The 12,318-nt window shown below is 50.5% G+C and overlaps 1 protein-coding gene across 1 annotated transcript in view; it reads left to right on the top strand.

Annotated features, from left to right (window-relative positions):
• CORO2B (coronin 2B) overlaps positions 1–12,318 on the top strand; it is a 425,059-nt gene that overhangs the window by 262,032 nt on the left and 150,709 nt on the right. The window contains exon 2 of the mRNA XM_069624239.1: positions 11,916–12,116. Coding sequence (XP_069480340.1) covers positions 11,916–12,116 — 201 coding nt within the window. The remainder of the gene's footprint in view (positions 1–11,915; positions 12,117–12,318) is intronic.

Raw genomic sequence — 12,318 nt, 5'->3', positions numbered from 1 at the left:
GTGGCGGTAAAGCTAAGCGAACAGCTGCAGGCTGACCTTCACAGCAGCTCGGGGTCATGAACTGCTAAAACCTAGATAAAAAATGAGTCCATTTTATATTATCACTTTCTGTTGGTGCTGGGGAAAGTTGTCATTTCTTTCTGCGCTCAGACCCTCATTCTAGCCTCCTGTGTCCATGTGTGCGCTGGCACGTCTGCCCTGCGAGGATGGGAAGCAGGCTCTTGGCACAGCCAGAGGACCGGCTGCCAATCCCTTGATTCAAGCTGCCAGTCACCGCTTGCACGGCTAAGATCAGCATGTGTTCAGGAAGAGAATGAAAGACCTCGGAGAATAATCAGGAGCCTCACAGGGTGTGCGTGGGAGCTTCTGGGTCCCACCGAGCCAAAGCCTCCCCAGGGAAAGGGAAAGCACTGCAATAGAACCTAACTGCTGTGCCAGGAGGTACTGTTACACTGCACGTTCCCTGCCAGTACCTGCCCTTCCAAGTCAAATCAAATCCCAGTCTGATGCCTGCACACACCAGAGCTTCTCCTGCCTGGATTATTGCTACACCAGAACTCCAACTCCCGGGCGAATTGCTACAACAGGGCTTTCTGTGCCAAGGAAATCCTACCCCAGAACCTTTCCTGCCAGGAAAATGTCTACACTGGAGCTCCTTCTCCCAGGGGAATTGATATACCAGCAGTGTCTTGCCAGATCAAGTTAGATTCCTACACCTACACACAGGGGAGCTTCCCCTGCTGGGCTAATGGCTACACCAGAGCTTTCCCAACCAGGATTATTGCTACACCAGGGATCCCTCTGGCATGCAGCGCCTGCATGTGGATCTTCCCATGCCGGAAGAATGGCTACCTACACCAGAGCTTTCACAACCAGGATCATTGCTACACCAGGGATCCCTCTGGCATGCAACGCCTGCATGTGGATCTCCCCATGCCGGAAGACTGGCTACACCAGAGCTTCCCCAACCAGGATTACTGCTACACCAGGAATCCCTCTGGCATGCAACGCCTACAGTGGATCTCTCCATGCCGGAAGACTGGCTACACCAGAGCTTTCCCAACCAGGATTATTGCTACACCAGGGATCCCTCTGGCATGCAATGCCTGCAGTGGATCTTCCCATGCCGGAAGAATGGCTACACCAGAGCTTCCCCAACCAGGATTATTGCTACACCAGGGATCCCTCTGGCATGCAATGCCTGCAGTGGATCTTCCCATGCCGGAAGAATGGCTACACCAGAGCTTCCCCAACCAGGATTATTGCTACACCAGGGATCCCTCTGGCATGCAATGCCTGCAGTGGATCTTCCCATGCTGGAAGAATGGCTACACCAGAGCTTCACCAACCAGGATTATTGCTACGCCAGGGATCCCTCTGGCATGCAACGCCTACAGTGGATCTCCCCATGCCGGAAGACTGGCTACACCAGAGCTTCCCCAACCAGGATTGCTACACCAGGGATCCCTCTGGCATGCAACGCCTGCAGTGGATCTCCCCATGCCGGAAGACTGGCTACACCAGAGCTTCCCCAACCAGGATTATTGCTACACCAGGGATCCTTCTGGCATGCAACGCCTACAGTAGAGCTTCCCATGCCGGCAGAATGGCTACAACAGAACGTCCGAGCCAAGGGATTTGCCACATCAGTTTCCCCCCATCAGAGCGATACCTATACCAGAGCGCTCCCTGGTAGTAGAACTGGTACACCAGTAACACCCCCCGAGAAGCCACCTGTCATGCAAGCTTTATTCCTGCACACAAGCCACACACAAGCGTCCCATGGCACCACCCACAGGAAGCCAGTGTGAGCCTTCTCAGCTTGGGAAATTTACCAGCTTGTGAGCACAGTAGTGGGTGGAGAGAATGCCTCTGCCTGTTCCCCACCAATTTTACCACCTCTCTGGCTCCTCTGGCCCCTCTGGCCCTGAGCAAGGACATTCTAGCCTCCAGCTTCATGCTGTGTCACATTTTCTAATCTTGTCTGCAGTTTGATGCAAAATCAGTTTCTGCCTGCCTCAGATTAATGGGCCTTGTTCCCCAGGTTCAGATCACGTGTGTAGGGACCGCAAAATTGAGCTCTCTGCTTGCATTTATGAAGAATGCCAACTCCCAGCCCTTGCAGGTGTTCTATCTTTTCTGTTAACTCGAAACACTTTCTCCCCGCGTCCTTGACCAGGTTGGGCACAGGGACTGCACTGTCAGCTCTGCTTTGCGCTTCTCAGGGAAATCGGTGTGCAAGGCATCCTCCAGTCATTTCAATGACGCCGTGGCCTTACATCTTTATTTTCATAGCTGTTCATGTTAGTTGCTTTTGGGTTTCTGCGAGCAGTTCATGTGTGTTCTTTTGCACCTGGCTAATGAATCTACGTGTGTCTTCAGCCACGTCGCCTCTTCATAATTTCGTTGGTGATGTTATGCAGTTATGGTCTGTGGGGCTGCTTCAGTGGGTGGCATCTGTCATCTTGGTGGTATGCTGGGGGGGTTGAGGCCCCCTCAACAAGTAGATCTCACCTTGCCAAAATAATTACTTTACCAAAACCTCCCCCAACAAGATAATTGCTACACAGAGCTCCCTCTGCCAGGAGAACTGCTTCACCAGAGCTCCCCCTGCCAGGGGAATTGCCCCTGCAGAGTTCTCCCTGCCAGAGAACCTCCCACTTCCACAAGAATAGTTACAGCAGTACTTCCCCTTCTAGACAAATTGCTCCAGCAGAGCTCTTCCTGTGAGGAGAATTGCTACACCAACGCCTTCCCGGCCAACCGACTGCCAGGCCAAGCATATTCCAACAGGCACAGGAGTTTCCTCTGCCAGGAACGTTGCTACACCAGAACTCCCTCTGCCAGGGAAAATCTAGATTCAAACTTTCCCAGTCAGGAGAATTGCTACATTAGATTTTACCCTGTCCGGGAATTGGCTCGCCAGGCCTCCCCTGTGCCACAAGAACACACTGAAGCTTCTTTTGACAAGAGAATGACTACACTAGAGTTCCCCCTGCCAGGGAACATCTGCATTCCAGCGTGTGCGTCCATGTAGAGAAGGATCTCCACGACTCCAAATTCAGTGTTGGAATTATTCAGGCCGCCAATGGTCGGAAAAGTTTCCAAAAGCAACTGTGCGTTCTGCTACTACTGGATGAGCTGCTAGGAATCATGGTGACAACCCCCCCCCCATCCCCCGAACCGAGTCCTACGCAGTCCAAGAGGTTTTCTTATTTAAAGGGTGCACTCCAAACCAAACTAGTCCTCACCACAAACATACAATTATATCAAAAATTGGCCTCGCTCCCCCTGAATTCCTCCAGTCTAGACTATAATTAAAGATAAACTATGAAACCTTAACGGGTAAGCCCCCGGCTCCTTGTGATCACCCGGAAGCGCTGTTCTTCCCCCCTCTGCTACACGGGGTTCCGCGCGTCAAGTTTTCATTTTCCCCAGGAGATGGGAAAATACTGGAGAATTAGCAGCGTCCCACACTGGCCCACCGTACATCTTGACCACTAGCTTACTGGCCGGAAAAGAATAGTTCATCAAAAGTCTGGAAATGTACAAGACCTATCATTTCTGGGTGCAAACCATGAACTACTCTCCTGTTCGGTTAAATGTAGTCCTGGATAAGTTTCTCTGCATGGAAGCTCGAGCTCGAACGTAGATGTGCCCTGGCGGGGGGTGCTCTAGTGTAACTAATCTCCTGGCAAAGATGCACCAGCTTAGCCATTCTTGTGGCGGGGAGGTTGGGGTCTCTGGCAGGGGGAGGCCTGGTTAGGCCATTCCCGGGCAGGATGAACTCTAATGTAGCAATTCTCCTGCCTGGAAAAGTTTTAATCTAGATGTTCCCTCCCAGAGTGAGTTCTGGTGTCCCAATCTTCCTGCCAGAGGAAACTCGTGTGTCTATTGGAATCTGCCTGGTCTGGCAGTTGGCTCAGCCAGGGAGGGGTTGCTAATAGTCCTGGCAGAGGCACCTCTGCTGCAGAAATTATTCTAGCATGGGAAGTTTGGTGTAACTATTCTTGTGGAAGTGGGGGTTTTCTGAAAGGGGGAACTCTGCAGAGGCAATTACCCTGGCCGAGGGAGCTCTGGTGTAGCAATTCTCTTGGCAAGAAAAGCTCTGGTGCAGAATTCTTTACGGCAAAGGGCTCCCTGGCAGGGAGAACTCTGGTGGGGCAACTGGAACTCCTAGTGTAGCTGGCCTGGCCTATAGGAAACTCTAGCGGTTTCCGGCTAGGCCTCAGCACCCTGGACCTCTTATGTGCTAACCTATTTTAATTCCACATTTCCTCAAAAGAAAGGGGTTGGGCTTGCTGAAAATGCGTAATAGGGGGCTACTTTGAAAATTATTTCCAGGGCCTCTTTTGGTTGCCTGTCCACACCGGAGTATAGCAATTCTCGAGTCGGGAAAAATGTCCTCTAGATTTTCCCTGGCGGAGCGAGTACTGGTAATATTTCTGGCAGCGGAAACTCCTGTGTCTGTTGGAATCTGCCTGGTTTGGGAGTTGATTTGGCCGTGCAGCTGACGGTGTAGCAGTTCTCCTGGCAGGGGGAGCTCTGCTAGAGAAATTCTCCTTACAGGAGGAGCTCTGCTAGAGGAATTCTCCTGGTAGGGGGAGCTTTCAAAATTAAAAGTTCCTAAAAGGGGTACACTAACATTTTTTTTTAATGCCTCCCTGAGGGTATTGCTCCAGATATACTCATAGCAGCGGCCATTTTTTATATTGTGCATCACTGCGTTTTTCCTCCTGGCTTAATGATGCAACTTCTTGCCTTGAAACTTCCCATGATCCTTTTGCGTATCGATGACTAATGTCACCCGCTGTGATGATATTTTCTGTGATGTCAATGCATATGCAAATTAGGGGTCCTGGTATATTGCAGCATTGATCCTCGCAAATCCTAGGAGAGACCCTGGTGCCTGCCGTTTGGAGAGGTCGCCCAATGCTATTTCTTAGGGTATTGCGGTGATAAGGGCAGTGCCTTAAGTGGCACTACAAATCGAGCCGGGGCTCATCGAGGGGGCGTGGCCTAACAACAGGGGTCTTCATGGCCCGTTAGGCCACGCCCCCTTGACGAGCCCTGGCTCAATGGGCTACTGGCACCCCTGCCAGGCAGCCTTTTGTAGAGATTAGCACCCTCTCCCCCAAGGGGGAGATGGTGCTGATCTCTGCATTTATTTTGTATAGGCTTGCCTGGCAGGGGACAGCGCCTCGCCTATTCAGCCTTAATGATGATGCTGCCCCTCGCCAGCTGGGGAGGGGCAGCGTCACCATCAAGGCTGAAAGGGTGAGGCCACTGGAAGCTGGAAGCGAATCCGCGGGAGCTTCAGTATTTAGAAAGCAAGGCCTCTGCTTCCAGCAGCCTCACGTTTTCTCCATAATGGTGGCACCGGCCCACGTGCATCACTTGATTAAAGGGATGCCTCGCAGGTGCGGCGCCACCATTATAGCTAAAAGGCCTTTTTTTCTGAAGCCTGAAGCTCTTGCTCACGAGCGAGAGCTTCAGGCTTTAGAAAAAAAGACCTTTTCGTGTTGTGGCTGGGGCTGCCAGGGGAGATTAGTGGGCCCCGGCAGGGCCCTGCCTTAAAACGAAATTTCGGAGCCTGCCGGGGCCCAGCACCGGCAGGCCCCGGCCCACTTAAAGCCCTGGATAAGGGACTGTTGATACTCTGGGTACTCGTATCACCCCCTCAACCCCGACCTTGTGCACAGCTCTGTTTAGTACTTAATTATGCCCAGTACACTGTGCCAGCCAAAAAACGGTCTTGAAGAAGGACCCAAATCCGTGTTAAAGATGGAAACAGGACTTGGTATTTCCGTCGCTCATTGTGCTACATTTATTTAACTAAAAAGTGTCCCATATTGGATGTCTCTAGGGTTGTCTGATGGATGCCAACATGACCCATTCCAATCTGTAGGTGCTTATCCAGTCCTGGTTTTTTTCTTTGCATTCTGGGACTTGTGTTCCACTTTTCCCATTATAAAACTCGGACGGCAAGTCGCAGAATGCAAAAGGAAAAAAAAACAGGACTGGATAAACGCCTATAGACTGGAATGGGTCATGTTGTCCACATAGACGACGCTTCGACGCCAGTGGTGGAAATGGAAAAAATGTTGTGGGGGATCCCACAACACAAGGCCGGGGTCGGGGAGGAGTTTGGGGAGCGGAACCCGAGGGGGGCGTGGTCATACAGGGGCCGGGGCTCGTAGTGGACAACCAGCAATGCTGGAATACTTAAAAAAAAATAGCGCCCGCGACGGCAGCATTGCCTTTTACCTCGGCTTTGGCACTGTTGTGTAATGCACAATGCTCACTACATGTACAACTGAAAGGAATCAGTTGTACATGTAGCGATCATTGTGCATTACACAACAGTGCCAAAGCCGCGGTAAAAGGCAATGCTGCCTTCGCGGGTGCTTTTTTTGTTTTTTTTTTTTGTTCATGGGCTTGGGCGGCTGACTCTGGCCGGATCCCGAGTTCCGACTCCATATCTGGTGCCGGATCTCAGATCCGCCGAGAGCCGGCCCAATGACCAGCACTGTTCAACGCCATGAATTATGGCAGCAGGCACTATAGAAATGAGAGATAACATAACATAAACCGCTTCACTAGCATTACCCGGTAAGTACATTTGGAGCTTGGATGTCAAGGCTCAATAAACGACCCCGCCTCCACCCATTCTGCCTCGCATGTTGAGGCATGCTTCTATGCGTACCCTAGGAGCATGTGGCTGGTTGTAATGAGACCTGCCGAGTCCCACTGCCCATCCAGTCACTACCACGGCCTCCGCTGTCCTTAACGGCCCTCTGCAAACGGAACCCAGTCCCACAGTGCCTCCGTGTATGCCAACTCCCTTTTGGTAATTTAACCGCTGTGATCAATATTTGTATTTTATATTTATAAATGATGAATTTGTTTACGATTTCTAAATAGGTCTGCAACATGCGGCTCTCCAGATGCATGTACTACAACTCCCATGATCCCTCCTCACTGACTCAGGTGCATATTGTTGATGGGAATTGTAGTTTAAAGCATCTGTAGACCCCCTGTTTATAGATCTGTACGCAGTATAAAAACAAGTCCACTGAGTTCACAAATCGCACTTCCTGTTTACACAGATGAGAGTATGAGGAACAGAAGATGTTAGGAGATGTGTAGTCTTTTGGGGTTATCTGGGTCAGGCAGAGCGAATGGAGACATGGTGGAGCCTTTTGTGGGGATATGAGTGTTGTAGCCTGTTGGCTCAGATGTGGACAGAGTGAGAAGACTGCTTTCTCCTGTGGTGCCTCTGTAGAGAGTGGGCAGGGTGCCTTCTCTGGCACCTACTCCTGTGGGGTCATTTCAGGAAATGGAGTCTTCACAATGTCTGGGGATGTCCAGTGTATTGAAGCGGCGTTCATTCTGTGATGTAGTCCTGTGCTGGTCGGTGCCCTGAGCGAGGCCGCATGGCTTCTTGGACGCGTACTCCAGCAGGGGCTGCTGTCCTGGGTGAGATTGTGTTCCTTCTGGGACATGTAGTCCCTTTTGGAAGGGGGGGGGGGGGAGTTGTGCATAGAGTGAGACCAAGTGCATCTTAGCGATGTATGTCAGTTTGAGCATGTGTACTTTGTAGTAGATACATTTACAGCCTGTGCGTCCTGTATGGTTATCATTCTACATTGCATGTCTCTGCCTGAGCACATCTCGAGTCCGTCACACGAAGCTTTTAGTATTACCCGTTTAGCTTTCTGGAGCTCCCCTCGTTGAATCGTCCCCTTCTCCTTCAGACACCTTGGAATGTAGCCTCTGTACCTTCTGCACGCCTGATCTTTGATCTACGTTGGCTGGATTGAGATGCACCCAACCTACCACAATAAAACAATTTTTTTTGTCGAAGTAAATTACAACAGAGTAATTATAACCACATTGGGGACCACATCCTACTATAATAAAAGGCCAAATGTATGTCTGATGCAGTCACCCAGAGTACAGACTGCCTGCTTCGCCTGTTGTCACTGCTAGAGGGAGCTATTGCCTTAGGATTCATATTGGTCCTACTGTGTACATTTCTTTTCTCTTACATAAATGACAGCAAAATATGCCACACTCTTAAAAATGTCTTTATATACGCACTTTGGCCCGTATGCATGGGCTGTTCACCTAGTTCAATATAAAGGCTCTCGCGCTCAATGATAGCGTGATCACCTTTCTTATCCTGTGCGTATGATCTTGTTAAAGCCTAATTTGTTGGACAGGCTCAATACCCTTTTATTACCTCCTCCTCCTCCTTCTTTACAATTCTCCCTGGTTTAAGTCTGAGGATGAGACGAATAGGAACATGACGCGTATAAGGACACGGATGTCCAGCTTGAAGGATGCTTTGAACCAGGGAACGAGATAGACTGGCAGATCAGGACAGGTGGCTTGCATTACTAAGGAGGGGGCCTTGTGGGCTAGTGTTTTTCTCAACTCGTCTTCTGTCCAGTCATGTGTCACCCGCTCCCTCGGGGTGCTGCATTTCCTCCAGAAAGCTCATGTCGGGGTTATCCCTCTGGCTTCTTTCTCTGTTGCCAAGCCGTCGGAGCATCAAAAAGCATAGGCGCGTGGTCTTCTGACTGCCTGGTAGGCCGAGTCCAGGCAAACCCGAAATATAGAATCCCTTTCCGTCAGTGTTTGTGCAGGATCTCTTACCTGAACAACCACAGGAATAGTCGAATCTTCATCTCTCTACTGCCAACTTTCCTTTCAACTCCTCTGCTGCCGCTCAAGTAATGTCCCACTTACATGGGCCTCCCCGAGGTTTGCCCACCACACCCAGCTTCTGGAAACCTGGTCCACACTCGGGGACGTCATTTAGGGGTGGCCAGGGGTCGCAAATGCAACCGGTGAAGTCTCCTTTGCTACCCCAAATGTTTTATTGAGGCTTGAGCATATGGCTCTTTGTTTCTGGAGTGGCTGGTTTTCTGGTAGCTGTAGCCAGCACGATAGCTCGGTGGGTAGAGCGCTTGCTGCTGCAATGTGTGTGTGATCTGCAGGTGCAGGTTCGAATCCCGGCAAGGTCAACTCACCCTTTCTGCCTGCTGAGATTGATAAATGAGTACCAACACAGGTTGAGTTATATTGTATATATATATTTGTTCTATATGAAGCACATAAGCGTAATTGCTATGTAATAACACACCATTATCATTTGGCCTTGGACGTCTGCTTGCATTCACAGTAATTTGGTAATATGGGCCTAATCGCAATGATATTAACGATCCATATGGTGATCCATTCTTGTATGCAATGCATGTCCCTTTACAGTGATACGTAACAATATTTTTCATAGTGTATTTAGAAACAATGCTATGTGATGCCATTTTCTGTTTTGTAAAGGGGTGAAAGTTCGTGTTCCATCGCTTCCCATGAGGACACTTATGGGTGTGTTCAGATGACATCACTTCCTGTGATGTTATCAGAGGCCAAGGGTCATGTGATCTCACTTCCGCTACCCCAGGCATTTTACTGAAATGACGTCCCTGTCCACATTGCCACTTTCCTACCTAAAAGGGCCACTGCGCTCTCCACGGTGTTACCAGTGGAATGGCGTCGCTCACGGGTGCATCAGAAGACCTAAAGATCATAGTTTACAATGGCCTGCAGTCAGTGTATACCCTCCCAAGCGAACCACAGATGCTGTCGCGGAATATCGAATGCCTGAGTTTGCCACAGCACCAGCTTTGAGATAGAAAGATGTATTCTGGGACTTCTGATGTTAACCTCTGTAGTGTCGAGGCAGAGGGCATACTATTTGACACATTGCTGCTTTAGAACGTGCAACAGTGGCTGTGTAAGCAGCTTCGGGGCGCCATGAGAAAAAGATATGATATGATATGATATATTTTATTTGTATCGCACTCGTACACAAGTGTTTCAGAGCGCGACTAGGCAAGGGAGGGGAACAGGGGAGAACACAACACCAACAACGATCTTACTAGGTCCAGTGACATAGAGAACACGCAAGTGCATGGGAGAGGGGGAGGGGAAAGTGTGCAGCAGAGGAGAGCAGATGAATAATAAATAAAAATAAATAGAAAATGGGGGCAATAAACAGTGGTAGTGCAGCCAGCAAGTGGTAAGTGCTGTGTTTAACGCAGCAGACCGGGTAAGTCTGATAAGTGCAGAAAAAGAAGAAAAATGGGGGGGGCTGTAAGGGTACAGATACAGACCCCAGTGCAAGGAGTGGCCAGGAAGCAGTGCAGGAGGGTGGCAGGGTGATCAGGTACCTGGGCCCAGGGGACAAAGGGTGGCCAGGTGCACAGGGCCAAGAGAGAGCAGAACAGCAAGGGGGGAGGGGGAGCAAAGAGGAAGGTCTTGAGGTTCTTCCGGAACCGGAGATGGTTCTCCTCAAGTTTTAGTGCAGGGAGGCTGTTGCAGAGGCAGGTCCCAGCCAAAGATAGAGATCTACCCCCAGCTCATTTCTTTGAAAAACGATTGACCCGGAGGGAGTTAGAGGTCAGAATAAACCAGACGGGGTGAGGTCAGTATCTCGGGCATGACTGTATTGTAGCAAATGTGAGCCTGTGTAGGGCTCCTGTCCCGAGTAAGGGGCGTGAATTATGGCGTGCAGTGGGGGTGCTTGGGAATATGGCAAAACCTGCCACACAATCGATGTTTCTGGGCATGCAAGCTTGACCTAGTGTAGGATGTGTGAACCTGCCATATGGGTACACCTGGGCATATGACATAAGTGCACCAGCCTTATGATGGCTGAACCCGTGCATTTATTATTGATGATACATTAGATGGTTCCAGGCGCCCTTTCCAAATAAGTGTGGGTGGCCCTCACAAGATACCCCAAGGTCCTACCCATCCCCAAGCCTCACAAATGAGAATCTGGTGGGGGTTTGTAGCAGTCACCTAATAACCATTTCCTCCTGAAGCAAGTCTATGGTGGGGCATACACCTATGTGCAGACGGTTTTCTCCACTCACTGCATTCTGGGCCATGTAGTCTGTCTTTAGCACCTGTACCGAAGGATGCACAAGTAGTGTTGTGGGTGGGGCTCCATACTGAGGTGAGTAAAGTGCCCCCTGGGGCGCATTGTCTTGCGGCAGGTCCTCTGACTAAGGGCATGTGTGCTCTGTGGCATTTAGTGCTGTGGTACCACCTGCCCTGAGTGACCCAGAGAGCACTATGCGATAGTCAGTCGAGATGATGGGGCGTGGGGGGGGGGCACTGTGCTGAACGAGGCATAGTGAGTTCTGTGGTATTCTAGTATTGCTGGTGTGAGGAGGAGGCTCTGTGCTGAGTACGTTGTGTGCTTTTGGACATGCAGTATTGTGATGTATCTTGTGTGGCATGTATTCTCAGCAGGCGTGGTGCCTTCTGGTAAATGCAGTTTTATGGAACCTCTGCACTGACCGAAGAAGCATGCGTGCGGTTACTTGGTTGGAGCACTGCAGCCTCAATGGCTGCACAGGACATGTTATTGTAATGTAATTCCTAGGCATATCAAGCTGCCTCAGGCATATGCTAATAGTACCTGGGCATACTGAGGCTGCAAGCGCTTGATCGGGGGGAGTGGAAAACTGCTCAAATGTGTAGCTAAAAAGAGACTGCATTCAGAATGAGGGTGTCTCCTCCCAGCGGTGCAGGCCAAATTCGCAGAAGCGGTCTATTCTATAGGGAAATCTGGCTGTTTGTTTCGAGGTGGTGAGGACTGTGAAATAACTGTCAGGCTGTCGTGCGGTAGGCCCATGACCTGATGGTGCCCCTAAAAGGACAAAAAGGACTGGGTAGAGTAGATTTGTTTATGAATAACCCGCCTGATACGTGACTGGGTGTAGCCAATGCCCAGTGCCTCTTTGGAAAAGTCCAGTGTGATGAGGGGAAGGGTTGAGAGGGTCTCCTGTGTGAGTCCCCCTGATTAATCTGTGTCCCCCTTTGTCTTTTGACTGCAGATGTCATGGCGGTCGCAGTATCGCAGCTCCAAGTTCCGGAACGTCTATGGGAAGGCGGCCAGCCGGGAGCACTGCTTCGACTGCGTTCCGATCACCAAGAATGTGCACGACAACCACTTCTGTGCCGTCAACGCCAAGTTCCTTGCCGTGGTCACCGAGAGCGCTGGCGGTGGCGCCTTCCTCGTCATACCCCTTCAACAGGTAAGCACGCCCAACTGGCTCCACCTGGCGCACCCTTCCAGGCCCAAAACGCAGCTCTGGATAAATGGCTCCAGACATATTCAGACCAAAATCCACAGAAGGCTCCTAAACCAGCTCCTTCCCCTCAACTCGTTACCACCACTTCCAGCAGTTGGATAATGCTGAAAATGGCAACCATTTAAAGTGTGTGAAAGATCTCAAG

Source organism: Ambystoma mexicanum, chromosome 11 (assembly GCF_040938575.1).
Source record: "Ambystoma mexicanum isolate Mex_15411 chromosome 11, UKY_AmexF1_1, whole genome shotgun sequence".
Lineage (NCBI taxonomy): Eukaryota > Metazoa > Chordata > Amphibia > Caudata > Ambystomatidae > Ambystoma > Ambystoma mexicanum.
The sequence above is the reverse complement of the archived record's forward strand: the minus strand, read 5'-3'. Positions and strand labels throughout refer to the sequence as shown.